At 32.8% G+C, this 27,727-nt stretch overlaps 1 protein-coding gene across 6 annotated transcripts in view; it reads left to right on the top strand.

Annotated features, from left to right (window-relative positions):
- LOC140054031 (tumor protein p53-inducible protein 11-like) overlaps positions 1-24,416 on the top strand; it is a 68,962-nt gene extending 44,546 nt beyond the window's left edge. For 3 of the 6 annotated variants that reach the window (XM_072098832.1, XM_072098831.1, XM_072098833.1), the window contains 6 exons: positions 16,627-16,720; positions 16,810-16,868; positions 19,516-19,564; positions 20,581-20,683; positions 21,608-21,709; positions 22,523-24,416. In XM_072098832.1, the coding sequence (XP_071954933.1) occupies positions 16,627-16,720; positions 16,810-16,868; positions 19,516-19,564; positions 20,581-20,683; positions 21,608-21,709; positions 22,523-22,695 (580 nt within the window). In that variant the 3' untranslated portion in view covers positions 22,696-24,416. Of the gene's footprint in view, positions 1-893; positions 991-9,239; positions 9,380-13,611; positions 13,931-16,626; positions 16,721-16,809; positions 16,869-19,515; positions 19,565-20,580; positions 20,684-21,607; positions 21,710-22,522 lie in introns of those variants that run through there. The other 3 variants (XM_072098834.1, XM_072098836.1, XM_072098835.1) reach the window with 3 other exon arrangements.
- The last annotated feature ends 3,311 nt before the right edge of the window (positions 24,417-27,727 follow it).

Raw genomic sequence — 27,727 nt, 5'->3', positions numbered from 1 at the left:
TCAATTTTTTATAAGTTATCTGAAAAATGTGATCGGTATCTATTTGGAAATTATCTCAATATAGTTCTTTATCATTCTTTATAGTTTTTTTCAAAGTATAATTCTATCTTATGCTTGGGTCCCATGTTCCTTTAATTTAGGATAAATTAACCCTTTTTAAAGGACATTCTTTTAAAGTGACACTTTATTTGATCCTTAATAAGGACTCTATTATATATCCATGTTTGGTAGCTTCATTTTTCATTTTGTTTTGACCAGCATAATAGCAATATATAATATACAGTACAATAACAAAATATAATGTACAGATAAGACATGCTGGACAGAAAGAAAAATACATTGCTGAAACACAAATGAGCCAGCTACCTCTTTAATATTACTTTACCTTTGGGTACTATAGAAATAAATTGAATATTCAAATTAAGATATGTTATAATAACGGAATTGTGTTAATATATTTACAGTACTGTAGTTGTCATAGTTTGGTCCATTAACAAAAAATTAGGCTAAAAACAATATTAAGGGTATTGGCCTGGGTGAATTAATTAAAATTAATTAAATTTTTTATATATTCTGTATATTTTATATTCATTTTTAACTTGTATTAAGTTGTATGTTACAGGGATTGCGGACACAAATGTGTTATGGTGCTCTGTTGCTGTCGCAATCCCTGGACCGCTTGTTGTCGAATAAAGAAATGAAATGAAAATGAAATGAAATGAATATGGACTCCTTGTTAAAAATTAAAATTTATTGTTCAACAAAATAGTAATATTGTATTAGTGTTAAAACAACTTTGAATGTGAGAAGCTAACCCAGACAAATTTTATATTTTGTTCCTTGTAATAATTTAATTATTTTATGACCTTGTTCTTTTATTGGTTGCTATCAAGGTCTGTGTCTGTTTCTATGAACAAATTAAATTGGACTATAATTTATTGAGAATTAAAACATGCAAAATTCAATTGAACCTCAGTACACACCAGCAAGGTAAGTTTTGATTTTTTTTTTTTTTTACTTCAGTACTTCTAAAGTAGGACTACTGGAGGGTACACTTTCCCATAAAACGAACAAGGAAAATAAATTTTAAACACAACGACCAAACCTCTATTCAAGGGGAAACGATACTACTAAGGAGACCATTTTCCATGAAACGAATGAAGAGATAGTATGACACAGTGGCCAACCTCTATTGAGGGGACACACCTTAAAGGACACTTCTCCGTGAAACAAACTACTGTAAGGAATTTATATTTTATATTAAAAATGACCGACCAACCAACTACAATGACCAACCTATATTTAAATGACACAACCTTTAAAGGGACACTTATACCATGAAATGAATCGAGGGGAATATATGTTTTGACACAATGGTCAACCTCTATTGAGGGATCACATCTTAAAGGGACACTTTTCTATGAAACGAACAAAGGTATATGTTTTGACACAATGGTTCCTCTATTGAGGGACACATCTTAAAGGGACACTTCCATGAAACGACTAAAGGGATATGCTTTGACACAATGGTTAACCTCTATTGTGGGGACACATCTTAAAGGGACACTTTTCTGAAACAAATGAGAGGAATATAAGTTTTAACTTATGGCCATGCCACTACTCAAAGGACAATCTTATTAAGGAGACACTTTCCTGTGGAATAAACAAAAGAACAGATATTTTACCGACCAATACCTAATCAGGAACATTGTCTACACTATCAAAATAGTTTGACAAAAATGTTTAATGTGCCTAAATTTGGTAGTGATATGCTTGAATATGGTACTGACATGACATCATCATGTCTATATATGGGCACATCACCCTTTTTTGTCACATAAAGTTTGATAGTGTAGACAGAGCTTTAGAGTAAAAGTCACCTCCCACTATTACTGTTTTTTTAATTCTGTATTCACTTCCTATTCAATGATCTAATCAAAATGTCCTTAGGCTAGACTGGCACTTTGTGTTTGACTAAACTCAGCTGAACCTGCATCATAATTGTCATAACAGTACATTTCTGTTATGAACCCTATGATTGACTATATAAATAGTAGTTAAAGGTACCAAGACATTTAAATTCAATGTGGTATGCATGCTCAAGGATCTACTGGAAATTGTAAAAATTTGCCACAAAGCATGTATAATATATTGATATATTGAACTAAATCAAAAGGTTTTACAAGAGCGTGTGGCGCAGTGTGCTGGACGTTCGACTACTGATCGTGAGATCGAGGTTCGAATCCAACACGCATTGCTTGTATCCTTTAGGCAAGATACTTTACTTGCGTCTGCCTCTCTCCACCCAGGTGTATAAATGGGAACCTGGTTAGATCAAGACACAACTTTTCACGGATTACTAGCTACATTTTTGATATGGTAGTATGTTTCCATAGGTGTTTGATCAGGAAAAAATTACTGGAGTAATAATGTTCAGAGCTTAGAGGTTTCACAACATTAGGCGCTATATAAATCCAGGATATTATTATTATTTTATTAGTTTAGACTAGAATCGGGTAAGGTTAGATATACAACATACTTACTACAGGTGATAAACCTCCCAACATTATAAAATATAGATGCATTTCACTTTACCAAAGTACAGTATTAGAGATAGTCTTGTACACAATAGAGAGGTTTCGCAATCTTACGAATACGATAACGAAAACGGATACGTCACGCACACGTATTCGTTTTTGTAAGCCATAAAAAATCTGTTTCGTATGGCAACAAAATATTGAGGCGCGTCCAAAATATGACTGCGGTAAATTTGAGCGAAGCGCTGCTAGGTACTTGTTGCTTGGTGCTTGGCTGCCTAGGCCTAGTGTAACATCAAAGCGAGTGAGGACTTTAAAAACTGCTATTTATCAAAATTGACTTGGCATTTTAGTAAATTACTTTCAATAAATCTATAATTATATTATAATCATAAATCATTCCTGATTCAAATGCAAAATGTGCAAAATAGATCAAAAACTATACTCGTTTTGTAGTTACGAATATGACTGGTGATATTCGTCAACACGAATACGCTTTACGAATATGAAATGGGGATCAGCTCAAAAGTTTCACAAATGTATGACGTATCCGTTTTCGTATTCGTAAGGTTGCGAAACCTCCCTTTTGTCTCCTCCTACTTCCCAAGATGGGTCTAGACTATCCCCAGGCAATAACTGCATTACGATTTTCCTTAGTAGTATTTGGAGGGTAGTTCTAAAGGTTGTCTCTTAATTGAGTAGTCTGTCATATAGTAGAGTAGTTTTCATAGGATGAGAATGACAACACATTGGACTGAGATCTTAAAATGATGGACATTTAACATAATTGTAATTGATGAATGATGGGGTTCTGACAATGATTGACAAACTATTATGCTATGGGAAAAAGTTTCGATGAGGGGTGAAGAGAGGGGAGGGGTGGCTAGACTACCGGTCGTATACCCTTCACACTTCATGTGATTTTGTAGTAATACATAATATAAGGGAGAGCCATAAAAGTAGTAGTTTATGTATAGTATACAGGTAGAAGGAAAGGCATCATAATAACACTATTAGTATTTGAATTTCTCCTATTCACAGGGCCTAATTGCTTTCAAAGTACATTGTAGTTTCCTTTTCCAACTTTTGGTTTTCACAATAAGGGAAGTAGGTCCATATTTTTAACCCTTAATAATATTTGTATGAAAAGCCAATTTAAATCTCTGGTTTCATCCCTTATTATCATTTTCTAGTTCAGTTGATTTACTATTATACAGAAAGGCATTTTTTTTTTACTTTCTCTGTTATTTTTTATCAAATATTCTTCTCATAAAAAGTTGGTAAAATGATAGGTTATGTAACTTAATATGTTATGATGTTATGAAATGAATCTTGATTGAATACCAAGTAGAGATCTTGTATTTTTAACATATTAAATTAGGTTTTATATTAATTATTTAAGATAATAGGAATAAAAAAAAAAAAAAATTATCATACCTCAGGTGTATCCTTACCATTTGATTGGTTAATATGCATCATGTGATATCTAATGGTTATAATTAAGGGTTCTACTGCATGTTCAACTTTTTGTAAACATTTTGAGAATTTTCTGAATGTGTTTGAAAATGTTGTGCATGTTGGAGTCACCTCATTACATCCGCCAGAATGGCGAGAGGTTATGAGGTCAATCACGTGTGTTTGTCAGCATTGTTATTTTCATAACATTTAAAAGGTTGGTTTTAAAGGAAGACATCATTTCATATGTCTATGTGGAGGTTTGCTCTCTCTGAGGTAAAATACAGCTGTCAATCTCATTTTCCATTCAACGAATACAACACATTGATTATTTGTTGGGAAACCCTATTCAGAAGACACAATTACATTATTACTTTAATAAATACATTTTTACTATTACGAGACACAAATAAAAGGGTAATATGTTTTACCACTACCAGTCCTATGCATGGGACACCCCTATTAAGAGGACAATTTTTTGGATGACAAAGGTGTTCTTTTAATGGAGTTTTACTGTGATTAGAAAAAAGTAACAGTGAGCCACATTTAAAAACAATAATCTTCTCTTCATTAAAGGAAAAACAATCTCCTAAATTTTAATTTAAGTTGCTTGTTATCAGCATCAATAACTAATTCGTGAAAGAAGGCTTTAGGTTACCATGGTGATTAATCATTGCATCGTGATATTTAACTGAGAACAACAAAAATTGAAAAATATAATATACTTTGACCTTCTACAGCTGAGCGTGTTAATTGCCGTATGCACCTGTAGAGAATTAATAATAATAATAATATTGTAAATTGGTACTTATTATTTGTGTGGCCTTACAATGTTGGGATTATTAATGACATTGTACACAAATGTCTTGTTTGTATTGATTGATGCTAACTCATAGTAACCGTGATAGCAACGAACAGCAGAATCTTTAGGTAATACTTTAATCTAATTGGTTCATCCTTTAGGCCATGTTTCCGCAGCCAAAACAAAATTATCGGTTAAACAGGTAATTCATTAAAAATAAAGTGTGCATGATCAGTCATTACCGAACAACCCAAGTTTCCAATCACAATGCAATGATTTGTCCTTCAGGTCAAAGGTTAAAATTTATCGCATTTATCTGATAATTATCCAATTTGAATGAGATAATTATCGGTTAATTTTTTCCTCGAAAGGAATCCGTTAAACTCTGTTTCCACAGACATATTATCAGTTAGTTTTTATCGGAAACACAGTCTCAGATTGAATTTAAAGCTGTTGGTAGGCCTGCCGTGTACATTACATTGCACATGTGTATGATAAAAAAACTTTGTATATTATTAAAAAAACAATGGATCATCTGCCAGTATTCTGAGCATTGTCCTGTAGTAGGCCTGATGGGGAAAATGTTTTGTGTATAAAAGAAGTATTAAAAATACATAAATAAAATCACGATACGCAATGTGCTGCCACCATTCACACATATTGAGGTGATGAACAAATGCCACTGTGTGAAATGGTACCTAACATCAGTGACCATAGAGTGACTCCTTAACCTACTCAAATTATTTCACAGTGGGCCTATACAGTACTAATGTGTAAATTGAGACTACTCGATAAACTTCTGCATATGCAGATCGTAGTAAAATAGATATGGATATTAGGGTCAAAGGTTAGCACTCTGATCAAACACTTGTTGTGCCATCTATGTACCGACTCAAATTCTGTGGCTCTTGCTTTCACACCAAATGTTTATATACTGTATTATCACAAGTAGCCTGGTGTGAAGGGTATACGACTGGTAGTCTAGCCACCCCTCCCCCTCTCTTCACCCCTCATCAAAACCTTTGCCCATAGCATATAGTTTGTCAATCATTGTCAGAACCCCATCACTCATATGCAATTACAATTACGTTAAATGTCCATCATTTTAAGATCTTAGTCAAAATGGTGTTGTCATTCTCACCCAGATTAATCAGTTTTTTTGAAGACAAGTTTCTTAATCACATCATCATCAATTTTCTTTTGTTAAGTGATTCATCCACAAGGTATTTAATTCACCAATCACCTGATGAGATATGCAAAATGATCATTTGTACAATTAGTTCTAATATTTTCACCTGCCCTTGCTGTCTGCGTCTCAGCTATTGGGATATTTTCTTCGATAAACATTAGGCATTAAGGAGAACGCGATTTATCTATATTTATCAACCTAAATATTTGTACTAGCAATTGTGTATGCGTAAGACCTAGTTCATTTATCATTCTTTTGTCGTCTGGATTTGCTCAAGAAATTCACAGCTTTGCGTTTTAATTATATATTGGTAACATGAGTAGTGATGAATGTTATTACGAAATTGAAGAAGGTATAAGGCCAGAAAATGTCACATTCATTCATTTCAAACTTTAAATAGAAACCCTTTACGCACTAGTTAATTGCCTATCTGTTACCATGGTGACAGGTGACATCAATGTATTTGCATATTTTCAAGTAAAGTAATAATTGAAGTAAGATCTCGTTATCATTGTGTTGTGCTATTATACAGTTTTTTATATACTCACGCATCTCCCTTCGGGAAAAATAAAATAAAATCTTGATTATTTTATATAAAAAATTGTTATATATAGGACTAATAGGATCTAGGATTTTGAAATACTGCGCAATATTAAAGTGATTATTACTAATATCTTTTGCATTGAATTTCCCGAAAATAAGTCCCAGATGTGAAACTAAACATCTTTTTTATTTGGCCTAATGTATAGCAGTATTGGCATGTAAAGTATCTTAATCATAATATATTGATTTTCTCTTTCGTGAAATAGGAGATTTTGACCATAAACCTAACATTTCTTTCTGAGTAAAAATATGCATATTATTAAAATTAAAATGAAGGATTTTCTCCTGTTTTTTTCCATTGTCACGTAGAGAGTAACCAAATCTCTGGTTGCCCTCAGGGTTTGTGAGGCCAGAACGTTCACGAGACAAGCATTTTTGCAAACTTACTGTATAGTATTTTTACAATGATAGAGGGCAGTACCATCATATTACATAACATGATATAAACATTCATCTGGTTTAATGTCTGTCTTATTTGCTGCCCTCTTTAGGAAAGTACTTTACATAGTTGTTATACTAATGTATTAAATACAAAATGAAACAAACTAAACATTGATATAATTTTATTTTGTCATTTTTGTGACTTCATTAATTTAGCATACTATGATATAAGATTATTTATGTATATTATACTGATTTATAATATTACTAATCACCATGTCAAGTTTACAAATGTTTTCAACAATAGTTTATCATACTATTATGTGATTTTTGTTTAACAACACATTTTTTTTTTCATATTCAAATAAACCTTTTAAGGATATTTGCTTTCATGCTCCGTAGCCCATAAATAAAGAGGGGTTTATAAACCTAAATAATACATATTAAATTCACCACAACTATTTAACACACACAATTCATTTTAAACCTATCTAAACAGTCCGTAATCTCCACAATAAAGTATGTGTTCAGGTGACATAAGGATATAAACTGAATCTCTCTCCAAAATGGCTGTTGAATTGTATGTATTGTGGATTTTGTCTTTTGATAGATTATGATTTCAATAGATTTTATTTATATGTTTTTTAATACAAGACAAATTTATTTTATTTATACTGCCTGGTGCTATAACATGGCATAGTACAGTATTGATCAAAATGCTTTATACCATTCAATCCCATTCAATCCCATTTAGCCGTTAATATATGCAATAGATATGTACTCGTTGTATGCTAACACTAAAACATTACTGTAGGACAATCCCTATCTTTCACACCTTTTAAAAATGGTCTTTGGCCACAATTGTTTTTACATATCCAATCTTCCCTCACAGTTCTAAATTAAATGTTTGTTTTATGGATTCTAGACCCTTTATATCTACATCTTTATAAATCTCACAACAACAAAATATTTTGCATATAAAGTGCACTTCCACTTCGCAATAGATTCGAATTTATGCGTTATATACTGTATGGATGGAGTACTGGATGCTATTACATACAGCAATTGCTTTGTGACCTTCTGCCACTAAACAGCACTCATTCCCGAGGCTGAGATGAACCTATACACTATGATAACCCATTGTCTTCTGATGCACTGGTTTTTTTTAAGTGCACACAACCGTGATATAGCCACAAGAAATAAATTGGTCCGGTTTTCGCAAGAAAATGGAACAATCACAATGCACTGGGTTGTCAAAGGCCTCTGTAAAAAATTGGTCAAGTTAAAACCTTACCAACCGTACTAGTTGCTACGGCCCTGCACAACCACTTTCAAGCCCTTGTTTGAGGAGAGCTGTCTTACCATTCGGCCCAGAATATCTTGATTTTTGTTTTGTTCTGAATTACGGCACTATAAATAGTTAACTACATTTATGTGAAAGTAGATTTGACGAACCTTTCAATACCTGTCTTGTTTATATTAAGAGAATTATTGTGAGAGTGATTGTGTTGGTTGATTTGTTTAGGTTTTTATCTAGCAAAGTAATTTGTATAATAGCCTGTGTACACGATATGAGACTTTTACTGTAAAGTACAAAAGTAATCATTGTTATTAAAGCAGTGCATGACACCAGGCCATTTTGGAAGTTCTCTTTCAATTGTTCGTTTCTTTAATATCGTTTGAGGACCCTTCACTGATTGGTGCCAATTTGAATCATTATAAAATTCTTTTATTGCATGGTATATGCCTGTATTGTATACCAAATGAAATCTCAGTATCTATTTCGTGCCTAGCTTACCTGGATAAACCGACAATAGCCTGTGCTTCATACATAGAAAATGCTCATACATTTAATAGGGGGAAAATGGTAATCAGCAATGTGATCATGTATAAGAGTTGTCAAAACAATATAGGTCATCTATTATAGGTCAACCCCCACTGCATAACCTTTTAATACAAAAAACGATATTCTGGAATATATAAATTAGCCAGACCTTATCCAGTATTATCTATAGATTATGTCAACGCCAGACAAAAATAGTGTTAAATAGTTAAGTTCATCGGTTTGCACTATTGCACTCAAGCTGATTAAACTTCATGTGAATGGGATTTTACTACTGTGATACAGCTAGATTCTTCATTTTACTTCCTCTTGCATAGAAACTATATTTTATGTTCAAGTGTGAAACCAAGATAAAAATCTAGTAGCTTCCTTGTATAGAATCTGCTTCAAGCTATCGTGGTTGATCATTCCATTAGCATTCAGTGTAGAGGAGTGATCCATCATTGTTTATGATGGTATATTTTCGAAATAGTACTGATGTAAAATATATTTGAATATAAAAGGGAAGTGAATTGGAAAAGATTTATATATAGATACAAGATGACTGATAATGCTTCTCACGATGTTATGTAAGTTTTTCATGTTTTCATATTATTCAAGCGATTTGGGTTCGGTAAAGGTTTTATTTCTGGCTGTTATTCAATGAACCTCATGAACATTTAATTGGCTGTTGTTTCATAAAGATATTACAAAATCCATATTTAGAATGATAGGTCTAGCTCTAAACCGTTTCAATCAGTGTTTTCGTATTTATGTACAATAAAAACATATGGTCAGATTCAGTTTAATAACCTTTCCTGATTGGTTGACAGTGGGCGCTGAATGTACAGTATTTGAAGAGCAGATGAAATCACTTTTAAAATTTATTGCCAGAATTTAATATAGTCATTGATGAGTCCTGGTTATATTCAATAAATCATAGTTATGATAATATACTTGTTGATTTATTATAGCATCTTAAGAATTACTGTAAATTCAGAAAATGCTTGGATTCTGCAAGTATGTTTCTCAAATCTGAATTTCAGTGAATAAGAGTGTGCACATTAAAACTATGTTTACGAATTGTTAAGGAACCAAAGCATGCAGTTGGCAGTAATAAACTACAAAATCATCCTCAAATCTAGTTGTTTACAAAAACCACAAGAATGACTTTTTGCGTGAAAGTTCCTAATTTTGTTTATCTAACAGGTTTCTGCACGGTTCCAATGGGCCTGTGTATGGACCCTTCAAATTTGCTGGCCTCCAAAACTTTACTAAAATAAATGTAAAGATTATGAATATGTTATCAATACGCTGTAATGCAGGAATATTGCGTGAAAGAGGCTACTGTAGGCTATAGCTGTGCTCAAGGAAATAGTATCCTGTACCAAAACTTGATCACAGCCAACTTAGCAACTGTTAGGGTATGTTCAGAGTCACGGAGTTACGGTGAAGTTATGTAAGCGGCGTACATATTTTTGTGTCTGAACCATGCCGCGGATTAGCGTTAGGGAGCTGTTACTCCGCGCCAGTGGCGTTAATAACTCTAGCGGGAGAGGGTAGATTTCATAACGCTAATCCAGTGATGCATCAGTGATTTTAACCTTAACCAATGAAAATACACGACCACGATTAGCAGACAGCAACTACATACCCGTACCCTATGATACGACAGCGATATAGCTATGTCAAATGTATTTTCAGGTTCAGATTTTAAACAACAGTAAAGTTGGCGTCAGTGATATGATATGTTCATAAATTAAATCAATTTATCAGATAATTGTCCGTGTAACAATTACGTTTTAAATTATTTTGAATTAAAATGCAATTCTACAAGTAGTAAAGAACAAATAAGTATATTTGAAGGTAAACATTATATAAATAAAAAAAACAAAAAACAACGTAATTGTCATGAATGTATACATATAATTCTAATCTATTGTTAACCGTTTTTGATGTTGTATTGTTTTATGTTTCAAACCTGTTACTGGCGGTATTTATCGCTGTTGGTTTTGATTGAATAAAATAAATAAAATAAAATAAATAAAATCTGCTTTGACCTAATCAGAGTGTTTTAAACGCAAGGCATTGGAAGGTTGGTCGTTGTGTCTGAACACCTTGGCTTTTAACGCCACGGATTACCGTACGCCTTGCGTAGCTAACTCCACCGTAACTCCGTGAGTCTGAACATACCCTTACTCAAGTTATCCTTAAGCACATGTCATGTCAATTGTGTGACTTACTATACGACCCCCGGGAGAAGTGCATAATTTGTCGGATGTCTCTTATTTATGCTTAAATTTGTACCCCTGATTACTATAGGAGCTTACTATATTAAACTTTATATGAACCTATAGTATTCGTAACCATAAATATCCATCTGTGAGATTGTCCTGTTTTTTATCCTGAAAATGTTAGTGTTTTTTTTGTGTTTATCATAAATTTTCTATGTACAATATCATAAGTGAAAATATTACGTAAATATTACATTTCTGTATATTTTAAAGGTCAAACTGCTCTACTGTATCTGAATTTCTCTCAATCTATTTTCCTCTGACATTTAATTATTTACAATCTCAAATACTTATTTTCATCTTCGATATTACAAATAAAAAAATACAGGTGATTCAACATTTCAGTTTGGGTATCAATTGCTTTTATTTTATACGTCAACTGTTTTATTTTGACGTGTTTTTATCGTCATATGCCTTGATATTATTTACAGTCTTTAATCAAGCTAATATACGGTGTCTACGGTTTCGTTATTGTCAGTTGAGAATCATTGTACACTTGTTTTATGACAAGCAGTACTTAAGAAATTCAAGTGATGTTTGAATTGGATATTTTTAGTTTGATATCGTCATGGTGTGTGCCTCTGTAACTCGTGTTTTGTTTGCTTTTATAGTGATTAAAATTTAATGGTCAAATACTATATAGCAGGTTCTGTTTCATAATTTACTATCTTGGCTAATTGGATAATAATGGTCAGTTTACTAAGTAAACACTCTGAAAGGTGTTTGTAATTTATTTGTACCATACCACATGCATGCGGCTTGGTTGGTGACATGCTTGCTTAGAAACCCAGAGTTGTTGGTCCAAATTCTCTCAAAGTTCTATGGTTTTGAATACTGTACCACAGCCTAGCTGTATATACATGTACTTGTTGAATTTTAATTACGTCTCCGATTTGCAATTTCGCATTAAGATTTTATCATCACCATCAACTGTAAATTTGCATGTAGGCATTTGAGTTGCAGACTTGGATATCACTTTTATTACCAAACACATTTTACTTAGCGAGATTGACAAAATAATTGTAAAATATGATTATTTTTTAGCCATTTAAACTCGCTTTAAACCATAATAATAATAATAATAATAATTTTTAAAAAAATGTTTCATGTTTTACATTTACTTAGTCCGTGGTTATATTCATATTTTGTAACGTCGTGAGGTGGTTTCCCGAATGATCGTAAAATCAAAACGGTACTGGGTATGACCAACTAGCGTTCTTGTCACCAACTAGTCATCCATTCATAGAAGTGCTGATGTAGTAGCCTATCTGTACGGTGACCATAGAATGTGACCCGAGACATGACTAACTACGACTTTTAGTTGATAGAAGATTGAAAAAATGTTGTTAAAGAAGAGTTGTACTGTATGTGGATGTTTAATGTCAATAATGATAACATACTAGCCTAGGCATATAAATAGTAATGTTTGTTAGTATAAATAATTTTGAGTTAATAAGAATAAGATATAAAGAAGAAAAAAACCGGTATTTGTTTATTATTTATAGTCTTAAATAAGGTCGGTGGTGTACCTCCTAAACAATGCATAAAAATAACCCTTTAAAAAACCGTGCAATTTCTTGGTAGCAGAAACAGGACAATTTTTGGGGTAAACGGTTAAATGTTAGCACAAGATAACCGATTAAAAACACCCATTCCGTTTGGTATTAGAATGCCATTTAACCGGTTATTGCTGATAAATTTTTAGCGGCAACACAAAATAACGGTTATTTGATTGACAGCTTCTGACCTTGAGTCAACTACACTGCAGTAACATTTGAATTAACCGCCAGGACCAATTCCATTTTTGGTAAAAAATGATTTTTGTCTACGACAATTTAAACGGTTATTTTGGAGCAAAATCAATATAAAAATTTCATTTTAAATATATTTTGAAATAACGTTTTATTCAGCGCTATGCAGCAGCAACCGACCCATAAACACATACCATGGCTATGTTTATAATGTTATTTATCATGCAGCTCTTTGATGTACCATTCATTTCTTGTTACTCTTATATTAAATAAATAAATAACCAAGCTACTGTATAACTGAATAATTCAAATATCAGATTACTGTAGATTGTGGCAGCTATTTAAATAATTATTAACTAGCTATTAAATACTGTATGGAATGTTCATCAATTTTAACTTTAAAAGTTACGGTACCTGAAGCCATAGCTATTATTTTGTGTTTTGGTGGAAATAGTAATAGTTACTTGTCATAGCTATATGTATGTACAAAATTTTTGGGTATAGATGAGGATAGCACCAAAGGAAAAAATATGTTCTCTTTAGCCAATAATAAATCCCTATTTATTCTCTAGAATTTCAGGTGGTATATTTTTTAATTGCAATAATAGAAATTAGTATTAATTATTAGTTTTATCAACAAAATGTAAATAACTTTAATGCCTTTATTATTATTAATTATTTAATTAATTTTAAACTCTTATTATGCTATTTTGTTATAATCGTAATTAATTAGTAATAATAGAGCATGGTGTAATTATCCACTTTCGGGTTAAAAACCCTGTGGTCGTCAAAACATGTTGCCAAGAAATGACCCATTGATTGGTCCAATGGGTTGTAAAGGCATCTAATGAAAATTGCCGGAACTGTGTATTGTGTGTGTAGTGCAGAAAGCAGATGTTTTTGTGACTGTTGTGAGGAGAAGTGAATGCTTTTACTTGATTTAATCTCTGTCATTCAAGCTGATAACGCACACGATAAGAGTAATGCAGCCTGTTAGCTTTCGTGTTTAAAATCTAATTTGGAATCTATAAAACGTAAATTACAATAATTTATTTGTGCCGAAAATGGATGATGCATCACGATCACCAAAACACATGTAAGTTAAATTCTTAGATACATTTTTAATAACCTGCTTTCTTATTCTACAAGTGTGTATGCATTATCATTTATAAGTATTGATTGAAGTGTAATTTTAGTATTTTCACGCATCTGAGTGTAGTGTGTACTATATAGATCATGGTGACTCTTCGTGCAAACGTGCGATTTTTGTTGTAGTGTTCAAAATAATGTATTGAGATTTTACTTTCAAATTTACATATTTTATATTTACAATGTTAGAAGAATCATATTTTTCATATTTTTAGAAATTCTTTTCGTGATTTAAAAAAAAAATGTATAATATCAGAATAGTTTAACTTCATTCTCTCCTGCAAGTGTGTAAACTCCTGTCTTCATTATCAAACTCGAGTTTGACAAAAAAAGTGTGATTTGCCCAAATATGGTAGTGATATGTATTTGAAATCAGCACTGCTGACTCTTATGGCAGCCCCTGCATCTAGTATCTGCCTCAGACCTCTGGTCAAGGGGGCACTGGACGAGAGAAGCCCTTGTTCAATGTCAGGATCAATTAAGGTGCTTTAAACAGTCCTGGCTTTGTTTGTATCAAACCTGTTAGTAGCGGTAATTATCGCTGTTGGTTTCAATTGAATAAAATAAAAAAATAAAAATAAAAAATAATTTTCTTTCTTATTGTAAAAAAAAAAAAAAAAATTCGCTAAATTTTGTTATTGATTATTTTTATAAAGATTTTAAAAAAAGATCCATGTTATATTATTTGATTGTTAATACAGGTAAACTAAAGCACTATTTCGGGGCATCCCTTTTCATGCAACACCCCTCCATAAAATGACCAAGGAATAATTACTGTTCCTCCGCCAGAATTGCGAGAGGTTATGAGGTCAATCGGGTGTGTGTGTTTCTCTCTATATGTTAGCAGGATTACTCAATACGTTAGTGCCTGATGTTCAAAAGATTTTAAACGATGGTTTCATAGCTGTATGTGAACACATGATTCATTTTTCATATGCCTAGGTGGAGGTTTGCGCTCTGTGAGTGTCCTAGTTGAATATTAACAATATGACAACTCCTACTTAGGGGACACTTTGTGGGGTCCAAAGGTGTACCCTTAATAGAGTCTATTAATTTATAAAGTAAACAAAATCAATTATGATTATTATATTGTTATTAGTCGGTTATAAGCCCACAACTGGGCTTTTAAAACCAATTATTGTGGATTTTTCTTTTGCAGTTCCAAGTAATTGTAAATTGTAAATATTTCCATTTAACAAATTGAATTGAATCTATTCTGGGCTTCATCCAGAAATACAATTATCATAATAGGTATTGAAATTTGACTAAAATTTCTTTTTGACGGAAAACAATTTGGCAACATGACTGATACATATATTTTCATCAGATTGTTTGGTTTATAATTGTATTATAATTAAGCAATGCATTTGATGCGGAATAAACATGGAAACCTTAGATCTGAATGAAACGATCGCATAAAACATGTTGAGCATTCTAAAGTGCATTTATTCACTTCGTAAATTTTATGTTTGTAATTTATTATTCAATAATGTTATTTAGCGTTTCACTATACCGTACTAGCTTTAAGATGAATGCATATTGTGTATAATATAATGGTAACTGCATATTGACCTTTTAAGCAGCATGTTGACTGTGGATTGCAACTGTGACAACCTTATGCTGACATGTGTTCTTGTCCAGTGAGGCAACTCAATTCTAAATGAAAACAGCAGAATTGTACCTATAGCCCAAAAAACAGAGCAATTCAATATAGCAACTGTTTCATTCTGTGTCCAGCTCACTGGAACAAATTCATACCCTTTACTGATTTCAAACAGCAGCTGTGTCCTTGTAGTGGGGTGCCTTAAGGGAAAAAATGGTCAAAAACGTTACACGGATGACAAAGTTTTCAAATTTTGCACATATGTTCACTTGGACATACAGATTTAAAAAATCACTGTAGCCAAGAAAAAAAATGTATTTTATGACCATATTTGGAGTATTTTCAAAATGGCCGCCAAAACAAAATGATGGTCCATATCTTAGTAACCGGTAGGTGTACAGAGTTCATTTTAGTGTTAAATTGCTTAGAACACATATGTTTCTATTCACTCTAATACAACATTTTATTAGAAAATGGCCGGAATCATCATTTCCGGAATTGTGACCAGTGATTTTTTTAATCTTTATGTCCAAGTGAACATATGTGCAAAATTTGAAAACTTTGTCATCCGTGTAACGTTTTTGACCCTAAGGCACCCCACTATTGTGGCCAACCACAATAGTGCATCTTATTACTACAAAAGAGCAGTTGTGTTCTTGTTGTCAAACACTGGAACAGCCCCTTAAGCAGCTGTGTCCTTGTTGCCAACCACAATAGTGCAACTTATTACTACAAAAGAGCAGTTGTGTTCTTGTTGTGTCCAACAAACTGCTGGAACATCCCCTTAAGCAGCTGTGTCCTTGTTGCCAACCACAATAGTGCAACTTATTACTACAAAAGAGCAGTTGTGTCCTTGTTGCCAACCACATTAGGACAACTTACTACTATAAAAGAACAGTTGTCGTTGTTGCTCAATACATTTGGGCAACTCATACTGGCGACACGTATTTGTGCATGTTTTCTTTGAATGAAATAGAACACGGATCAACAGAAAACCATATATTTTTAATTGATAATATTTCTTTTGTCTTTTGCTATAGGAAGCAGAGTAGTGGAGATCTTCAAAGCCGTTTAAAAACACGTAAATTACTCGGCGTGGGTGAAAATGAAGATGGATCAGTGCCCGTTTCAAAGGTACTTATAATCAACAACATTTTGCTGTGCATTTCTTTTCAATTTATGATTTAAAGTGGTATTTTGAATATTTTGTCTTTGTTTTTTAGATCAGTCAAATTCTTGGTGGGGATGATAATTTTCTATTTGCCTTTCCTGCTGGACTCAAGTAAGTAAAGATGAATTTAACATCATTTTCCATTGCCGAAATCATCATCAATAACATCAGTATTTCTCATCATTGCCATCGTCATCACCATCATCATCATCATCATCATCGTCACCATCGTCGTCGTCGTAGTCGCCGCCGCCGCCGTCGTCGTCCTCATCATTGTCGCCATCGTCCTCATCATCATCGCCATCATCATTTTCGTCATCGCCATCATCATTTTCGTCATCGCCATCATCATTTTCGTCATCATCATCATTGCCATCGTTCTCATCATCATTGTCGTCATCAGCATCGTTGCCATTGTCATCATCATCATCATGATCATTGTCATCATCATTTCTCATCATCATTTCTCATCATCATCATCTCCTATCATCATCATTTCTCATCATCATTATTATCATTTCTCATCATCATCATTTCTCATCATCATCGTCATCATCATCGTCATTTCTCATCATCATCATTTCTCATCATCATCATCATTATTGCCATCATCATCATTATCATCATCATTTCTCATCATCCTCATCATTGCCATTATCATCATTTCTCATCATGATCATTGCCATCATCTTTTCTCATCATTATGATCATTTCCATCATCATTTCTCATCATCATGATCATTGCCATCATCATTTCTCATCATCATCATCATCATTGCCATCATAATTTCTCGACATCATCATCATTGCCATCATCATTATTACCCAGCTTCACATTCATCATTTCTCCTAATAATCACTCACAATCAACCTACTTCATCTGTTGAACTTATTCCATATTCCACAAGTCAACATTAAGACTCCACAAGTCTGCGACGACATCGATTAATTACATTCTCAAATTTCATACCGAAGGCTATGTACATGTAAATTAAATAGACAGTGTAATCCTATGATGATTTACCGATGATTGCCCACAGGAATGAAAACAGTCTACAAAAACTAATGATATATTATTGTTAGAATTCCTATGAAAACATCTGTGTAAACATAGGATTACAGAGCAATAAAACCTATTTCATTATTAATTAGGATTTAATTGAAATCTGTCGCTGAAACATTTTATATAATACTGATATCCTGATACATTATTTGGATCCATAATAAAAGTTAATTGGTTGTTTACTCATGAAAAAGAAAATTTACTCTGTGTGCATGTCTCATGGAGTTTGGAAATTATCTTCTCTCTCATTGTTGTAAGTACCGTACTGACGCGGGTATAAGCCCATACTCGGGTATAAGCCCACCCCCGACTTTTGACTAATTTTCATGAAAAATGAGGCACTCGAGTATAAGCCCACCCATTAATTCGAAGATCTACAGTGCGTGTCGTAATACATTATTTTGTATTTGGCGACGTCCATACACCGAATATACCTACCTTTGATCATAACCAAGCTAGGCTAATATACGCTAGGCCATATGAGGCCTAGCGGTCCTGTTTTGTTTACACTCCATCGCGGTCGAAGATCGCTTCACACATGACGCTACAAGTCGCCAAAACGGAAAAACCACTATTTGGTATCTGCTGCCATAAACAAGCTTATTAAATTTCTTTGGTACATTTCTATTTAACGAACATTGTATACTTGCTTTTCTGCTTGATAAATTCTTGTTAAATTGATGTTTAAAATAAGATATTCTACGATAAATTACACAAACTATAAACTTAATTTTCCGACACTCTACACCACCTCGTGTATTTAGAGGCAACGTCGTACACGTGAGGGCGCTCGCTCGCATGGTGGAATACACAGTATACATGTGCTGTTTTTGACAATCTGCATTTTTGGATCCTCGGGTATAAGCCCACCCCGCAAACTTGACGTGATTTCATGTTCGAGGGGGGTGGGCTTATACCCGCGTCAGTACGGTAAATGCAAGTGTACGCTTAATTTGTTGTAAATATACCGTATATAGAAAACATTAAGATGTAGATGATTGTGGAAAAAAATCAATAGTGCTTATAGATAACTTTAATGACTGTACCAGGAACTCTTATTCGAAAATTCACCCCGATTCAGAGCCGAGCAATGATAGGACATTCGGATAAAGATGTATTGTCCCACAACAACATGAAATTTAATCAAATCATACGTTGAATTGGCCATTTTAATCAAAGTTAATCCCTTTAATAGAAAAAAATTTAATTATCCTATAAAATGACAAACTAAACAGTTAAATTAAACCCAAAACACCTTGACTTCTAGTCAATCTCAATTTGAATATTGTTTTTGCTTTAAATTATAGTTTTTTCAGGTAAATAATTGGTCAAAGTGAATAACTGTTATGTGACATTCAAATTGAGTATTCATGGATTTAAACATAAAAAAAACAACTTTATATTCCCATTTTTAAGCCTTGATCCCATACCCTATCCCTCCACCCCTATTTTAAATCCTGAATCCAGCACTGCTTGGTTGAATAAATGAATCGGAAAAGAAGAAGCCTATAATTAGAACCTTTTGTGGACGGTTGCTTATGTCATGTTTAGGCCCATTCACAGTGTTTAAGGAGTGTTGCATGGTTGTAGCCAATTTATTTCCCATAAACTGTGCCTAGCTCTAGGTTAAAACACATGTGTCTAGGAAAAAGGTGTGTATCCATTCAAACAATTTTTATTATATATTTTTTTCAGATTGTGGCAGGTTACAACATCTTTTGTGTTCACATTAGTGTCAATTATGGTAAGTGTTATAAAAGATCAGTAATATTCATTTTTTGCCTTGTTATTTTTATAAGATAGATATTTGTCCAATTTGTTACACTCGGAAATTGAATAACAAAACAAGCATTTAAAATAGTGGACACAGACAAATAAAGTAAAATATATGTAGAAAGATAATTTTTTAAAAGGGAAAGAGAAATTATTGTTAGAAGTATAATATTTCTGTATGTACGTCATCATCATGTTTATTTGTCATTTATCTAAATTTTGTATCCATTTATAGATGACATATTTCATCTATACAAACAACAATAACTTTCTATATAATTCACATCGCTTTACGAGCTCAGTTGCCATGGTTATTTAATTAATAATGTAATACACTTCAACCAAAATGTTGCGCAGTTATCTAATTGTCCTACATTATTTAAACAAGTTCATTATGTTTCATCACAAAGGAAAGTGTAGAGTGACCTGTAATGGATTTTGGTTGATTGTATACTCAAATAATGAATGTTTATGAGTGCAATGGTACAAATAATGAAGGTCATTTATGAGTGCAATAGTACAAATAATAAGGGTTTATGAGTGCAATAGTACAAATAATGAAGGTTTATGAGTGCAATAGTACAAATAATAAATGTTTATGAGTGCAATGGTACAAATAATTAATGTTCATGAGTGCAATGGTACAAATAATGAATGTTTATGAGTAAAAGATGAAGGGTTACTATATTTTCATGAGTGAAGCTGAGTAAAAATAGAAACAATTGTTAGATAGTGACACGCTATTATGGATTCAGATTTTTATTCAAAGATCAAGATAATTGAGAAAAATTGTAGATCGCTTGATTTAATAAAAAAGCCTCCAAACCAAAACCAACAACTGTGAACTTCAGCTCAGATATTATCTTTCTTGGAGTTCTATCTCTTCTCAACATAGTCAAAATAAATATAGATTTTATTTTTTAGTTTTGTTATTGTTATTCATATTTCCGCAGCTAATGAGTAATATCATTTTTTATCTACTTATAGGCCATCATCTTCCCATCAAAGTTAGTAGTGCTATATTCAAGTAGTCTAGAATGCGAATCAGCAAATGTCTACCCGATCATGTTCTTCGGTGCATCGTTAGCCTGTAAGTTCAAAGTTCGCATTATGTATATTCATTTAATGTACTATTAGATATCCATCAGTTCTATTTAATAAGAAACTTAAATGATTATTTTAAATAAATTACTTTTTCAGCATGGTTTAAATACAACCTTGACGTTTAAATTGTATTCTCGTGTTGGCTTGCACAAAAGGAATAAATTTAATACATCAGTACATCTTTCAATAACGAATAATGAATGTTTATGAGTGCAATGGTACAAATAATTTAATGAGGTGAAAATAGAACATTTCATCTTTCACCGAATAGAATTATTTTTACCATTGCATGAGTATCAAATATTCATTATTTGTTTTTAAAGCACACCTAATTTTAACGAAAGAACAAGGTCTAAATCAGACGAGAAGGAAACAATCTAATTGCACCCGGAGTAGAAAATTATTTTAGAATAAACAAAAAAAAAGATAGGAGTGGTACTGTACATATCTACCGCTTCATTAACATTTTGATTTTTTAAATAGTCCATTCATCATGTGATGTTAAATAGTTTTATTAAAGATGTAGTCACCCTGAAAAAATAATTATTGACATTTTTTTGGTTGAATATGCCATTTTAATGTCATAAAATAATTATCTTCTTTGACCAAAAATTAGATCGAAAAAAAATGTGTTTACCTGAAAAAAACTGTAATTTAAAGCAAAAAATAGACAAATTGGCTGCCAGCCAATGGATTTTTGGTTGAATTTAACCATTCATTTTGTCATTTTATAAGGAGAAAATTGTTTTTTTTTTTCTTTTTTTTTTCTACGGAAGTGATTAACTAACTAAAACTACAAAATAACCTATTTGAAATCTGATTTAATTAATCTTCATTTTTCATGTTTTTAGGGGACAATACATCTTTAAATTGTTGTTAATATTTTTGTTTTTATTTGTTGTGTTCACAGGTCTTGCCGTGCTGTTTTGGAGTTCTGTACATTCGCCCAGCAGACATGTTATTAGATGGACTCTTATTGCCCAAATAGTATATTTCACTCTTCAGACTTTAGGTAACTGTTTTCAGATGATTTTATATATATTTTATTATTATTATTTTTTTACTAACACCAAAGTGTGGTAGAACCCACATTAAATAATCCGTAAAAATAATTAAATATTATAGTCTCACCTCAGGCATAGTTGATTAGAAACTAGTATTCAACTACAGGAGAACTCCTATTAAGGGGACACCTAAGTGTCATCTTAATAGGGTTTTCCCTGAATAAGGTTTGGTTGTAGGCTGCTACACACTACAGTAGGACAATAATGATTGACGATAAATAGATAAACATTTTACTTAAATAAAACAATTGAAATTAGAAAAGTTTTTATTCTAGAACTGTAGGATAATCATTTACTGTATGCTGTGTTTGATAAAAAATAATATTTTAAAAAATCTAGTCAAATGATGTAATGATCAATAGAATTGTTGTATTGTGAAGATGTTATTGCTCTTCTTACGACTTACTGACACATTTAATTGGATGTGTGAAAATATTATTATCATCAAAGGCAGCATAGATGGTTAACCTATAGTTCTAGAAAGAATTTCTTTGTTCAGTCGAGTGGTCGAGCGGTTAAGGCAGGCGCTCTGCTGCAAACGGTTTGCAGGTCGAGGATTGACTTGAACCTGTGCCTGTTTAACCCCTATACAATCGGCACAGGTTCAAGTCAATCCTCGACCATTGTTCTGGTGGATAAGGATAATTCTGCAATGTCTAAACACATCCTTTGGGATACAGCAGCCCTATTAAGGAGACACTTTGAGTCCCGAGGTATATATTTGTGTTGTAATTCAATTGTTAACTCCTTTTGTTTTTCAGTGTTGCTTTCAATGATATGGGAATTGCGAGCCTTCAGCTTTTTGAATGCTCTTATCATGGCATTTCACTTACTGCTGACATCAATCTCACTACTATACTATTTGAAGATAATCGGTTACAGATTTTGGGCCGGTCGACGAACGCCGTTTGATAATTGTGATAAAACTGAGTAACAAAGACATTCTATTGAAGAATAAAATGCAGATATTTATTTTGTTGAAGAGTTTTTGTGAAATTTTATGTAATTGAAGTTTTTTAGTTTTATATGAAATATTATGCTACACTTTCTCTTATATATGTATCGTGTATGTATTTTTTAGCTGTGTTCACACACTAGAGTTAAGCGTGCATAGTAAGCTAACTGTAACCTGCAATCATATCTGAGTTACAACCAGTTAACTCTATTATACCTCCTGGATGTACCCCAATAGTCTTTAAATTTCAGAATTTAACATTAGACAAGCGATAGAAATACAGTACCATGAGATTACAACAGGGTATATCAAGTGTTTTTTCCAATGTAATGTTTACGTTTCAATGTGCTGTAGAACAAGCTAAACCACTTTAGATTTACTCCGATGGAGAAAAGAGCAGCTTTTCTGAACCAAAAAAAAGATATTTAAAAAAAAGTGAACTGAGCAAAAATAATGAATACAGTATATAAGCTTTCAAGATATTAGCAAATTGAAATTTAGCAAATACTGTTTTTGTTAAAGATGTATTGTCCCTTGAAACACAAAAAAATGACGGTTAAAATATTCTAAATTTAAATTGGCCATATCAAAGTAATATTAAAGTTATTCACTTTAAGTCGAAAATTCGAGGAAAAACAACAAGTTTACGTAATTAACAGTTAAATTAATTTGATTACATTTCATCTGGAAAATCTCACGAGCGAAAGTAAACAAAGATTTCAAACCACGAGTATGCATTATGCATGATGCTAATTAGGATTGTTTACAACTCGTCGCGGTTGAGAAGGTGTTTTCACACAGATGGCGAGGAAGTTTTATGATTATGCATACAGAGTAGCCAAACAAGCATGTTTTGATCGAAAACTTTGACTGGAAGTCAAAGTTATTTTTTTAACCAAAAAACGTCCGTATTTCGGTTAAATTATTTTTTTTTCAACTAATTTTTGGTGAAAGTTAATAACTATCATGATACTTCAAAATGACCAACTTTGTTTCGAAATATTAAAAAAATTTTTTTTTGGGAATTACTCAAAGGGACAGTACATCTTTAAAGTATATTAAGAATATAGTGAAATAATATTACAATTAAAATATTAAGGGGATACTTTGTTGGGTTTTAATGGTGGTCTACTACAGTATACTTAAGTGTCCTCCACACCACCCACCAAAATATTGCTACAGTAATTTCGTACCAGTCTTGCAGTCAGTGTTGTGTAAATCGAGTTAATGTTAAAACCATTTTTCATTTTTCCAGGCCTATGATACAGTATATAGTAGTAGAGCCTTACCGTAATTAGAATTTATTAAACAATTGAAATGAATCAGGGCTAATGTACAATATGTAATGCACATATAAATGATGTTTAGTTTAGTTATATTTGTTCGTAATTATAACAAAGTGAGAACTTTGTTTCTTCATTTCTGCGACTATAAAATGTGGAAATTACATACAATTAATGTACAATAAGATTAATTATTTGTTGAGATATAACGAGAAGTGTATTGACTTCGTGAGGTAATTGCCTAGATCTAGACTAATACAAAAACTGACACGTCTGGTTGTTGTCAATGTGTGCAGTTTTGTACGTTTTTAATGTCGTCATTCGATTTTGCAGGTTTTCTTGGACGTTTTTTTAATTTCATGGATACAGTTTCTTTTGAAAACTGTCACATCTATCTTCAAATGGTAATAAATGTATCTACATTACATAATAACTAAGTTCTGTTGTGTCTCTATGGTTAAACGTACAGAAAAACACCATTGGTATTACTAAAAAAAAATTTCATGAGAGAAGTTGGAATACCAAAAACTCTGAATACTCTTGCAAATATTTTGAATTGCTGGTCTGACAGTTATTATTATTTTATTATTTTTGTATTATTTCATACGCATCTAACAGCGAGTACTGTAACTCGCCAATTACAGGATGGATAAACTATTTACTATTATACTGAAGAAGAAGAGGTCACCCAGTATAAAAAACAAATCAATCTATTAATTTATCATGGTTATAAACTACTAAAGCTTGGTTCCCACTAGAACGTAACGTAAGGACGTAAACGCAACGCAAGCGTTTTAACCAATGACAAGCTGTCTATAACTTCGCTTGTCATTGGTTAAAACGCTTGCGTTGCGTTTACGTCCTTGCGTTACGTTCTAGTGGGAACCAAGCTTAACCAATGACAAGCGAAGTTATAGACGGTTGCAATCACAAGCGAATAAGCCATCGCTTGTGATTGGTCAATTCACTTGCGTTGCGTTTACGTCCTTGCGTTACGTTCTAGTGGGAACCAAGCTTTAGTCTCATTTGAGGCTTAGACAGTGGAGTTGAAAGAGTCGTGAGTTATAACCCTTGCACCAGGTCAGGATTGAACCCTGGACCTTGGGATTGGAAGGCAAGCACATTAACCACCAATCAGCTACAGCTATGATCTCCAGTATAGTGATCGATAGGTCGTGGGGCGAGTTGAATCAAAACAAATGTGTTCAGGTATTTTCATATGTAATGAGTATAGGCCAGCAGTAAAAGCATTTGGTACAAATTACATTTGTTGGCCAAAATGACATCTTATTTTTGTTCCTTTTTCCGATCTTCTTATGTAAATGTTACTAAAACCAGATTGGTTTAATAAATGATTTAAAAGAACTGTATTAATGTTTTGGAATAGGATACATTTCTATAACAAATATCCAATAGAAGTCTCTAACGTTTGGTTCTCACTTTAGAAATGCAATGATAAGCACGGCATAAGTGAATTGACCAATCACAAGCGACGAATCATTAAAACTCTATAACTGCTAAGAATATATATAGGATATCACAGCAACAATAAACCAGAAAAAAAGATGCTTCAATTTTATATTGTTCAAAATACACGTCTTACATTCTTTAAAATAGCGATAGGAGTAATATCCTGAGGTAGATAAAAAGATTTTAAGTTTATTGTCAAATAGGCCTACATCATGTAAATGAAATTTTAATAGAGGTATCCCTTTAATAGAGGTGTCCCTTTAATAGAGGTGGCCCTTTAATAGAAGTGTCCCTTTAATAGAGGTGTCGCTTAATAGAGGTGGCCCTTTAATAGAGGTGTCCCTTTAATAGAGGTGTCCCTTTAATAGAGGTGACCCTTTAATAGAGGTGTCCCTTTAATAGAGGTGTCCTTTTAATAAAATTGACTATTTAATAGAGGTGTCCCTTTAATAGAAGTGGCCCTTTAATAGAGGTGTCCCTTAATAGAGGTGGCCCTTTAATAGAAGTGTCCCTTTAATAGAAGTGTCCCTTAAATAGAGGTGTCCCTTTAATAGAAGTGGCCCTTTAATAAAGGTGTTCCTTTAATAGAGGTATTCCTTTAATAGAGGTGTCCCTTTAATAGAAGTGTCCCTTTAATAGAAGTGTCCCTTAAATAGAGGTGGCCTTTTAATACAGGTGGCCCTTTAATAGAAGTGGCCCTTTAATAGAGGTGTCCCTTTAATAGAGGTGTCCCTTTAATAGAGGTGTCCCTTTAATAGAAGTGTCCCTTTAATAGAAGTGTCCCTTTAATAGAAGTGTCCCTTTAATAGAAGTGTCCCTTTAATAGAAGTGTCCCTTAAATAGAGGTGGCCTTTTAATACAGGTGGCCCTTTAATAGAAGTGGCCCTTTAATAGAGGTGTCCCTTTAATAGAGGTGTCTCTTTAATAGAAGTGTCCCTTCAATAGAAGTGTCCCTTAAATAGAGGTGTCCCTTTAATAGAGGTGTCCCTTTAATAGAAGTGGCCCTTTAATAGAGGTGTCCCTTTAATAGAGGTGTCCCTTTAATAGAAGTGTCCCTTTAATAGAAGTGTCCCTTAAATAAAGGGGACCTTTTAATAGAGGTGTCCCTTTTATAGAGGTGTCCTTAATAGAAGTGACCCTTTAAACAGAGGTGTCCCTTAATATAGGTGTTTCTTTAATACAGGTGTTCCTATAATACAGGTGTCCCTATAATACAGGTGTCCCTATAATACAGGTGTCCCTTTAATACAGGTGTCCCTATAATACAGGTGTTTCTATCATACAGGTGTACCAAAGTATACATGCTTCTATTGTACAGTTTAGATACTAACTAACAGTAGTAAATAGACTCATCATTAACCGAAATGTTTGGTCTAGTGGTAAAGACTTTAACCTATTACACTGGAGCCCTTGGTTCGAGTTCTTTCAAGAACATGTTTATGCTGAAGTAAGAGCAGTTTTCTGTTTTGGCTCTTGCCTATTACTTCACTCCAGGCAAGATGAAATGTGAAACGAACTTTTGCTGAATAAATATTTTTTTAAATTTATTTTTTTTATTCAGTTCACAACCAACAGCGATGAAACCGCCACTAACAGGTTGAATCTAAATTATATTAATAAATTATTATCATTTACATACTAACTATAATCTTGTATACATGATATTAATAGTTCCAGCACATTTTTGTATAATGCTGTATTAATTTTGATTTAATAATGTGTGCTTCTTCATGACGCGCCACACTGCAACACTATTGAATTTAACAGCCATTCTCTAAACATGCTCAATGTAGAATGACTTTTTTTTGACGTCGTGAAAACGATCGTTTGTTGCTGTTCGTATTAACTTTCCTAGACTGTTTTCGATTGGAACTCGTGCGAAGGTAACATCCATGAGTTATGATTATTAGCGCATATTTTGCATCGCATTCGCTAGTATGGAAAATGGGCCTCAGTTAGTCAAATCTGCACCGAACTTATGATATGAAACAAGAGTTACATATTTGAAATAAAATAATATTTAAAGTTCAATGAATATGTGTTTAAAAATGTAGAGACTTTTTATGGAGAGAGTTCACCAGATAACTTAATGAAACTATAGTTAGTTTTATAGGCATAACTTTCATAAGCTAATGTTAATGTGTTTTTTAATTACAGTAGTTTGTTTGTTCTGTTTGTTGTCTTTTTTTAAACAATCTTGGAATTTTCCTAACCTACTGTTTTTCGCGCCGCGGCTCTAGCCAGCTATGTCCTAGGAG

This window comes from Antedon mediterranea, chromosome 7 (genome assembly GCF_964355755.1).
Source record: "Antedon mediterranea chromosome 7, ecAntMedi1.1, whole genome shotgun sequence".
In the NCBI taxonomy this organism is placed as follows: Eukaryota; Metazoa; Echinodermata; class Crinoidea; order Comatulida; family Antedonidae; genus Antedon; species Antedon mediterranea.
This window is presented reverse-complemented; position numbering and strand designations above follow the sequence as displayed.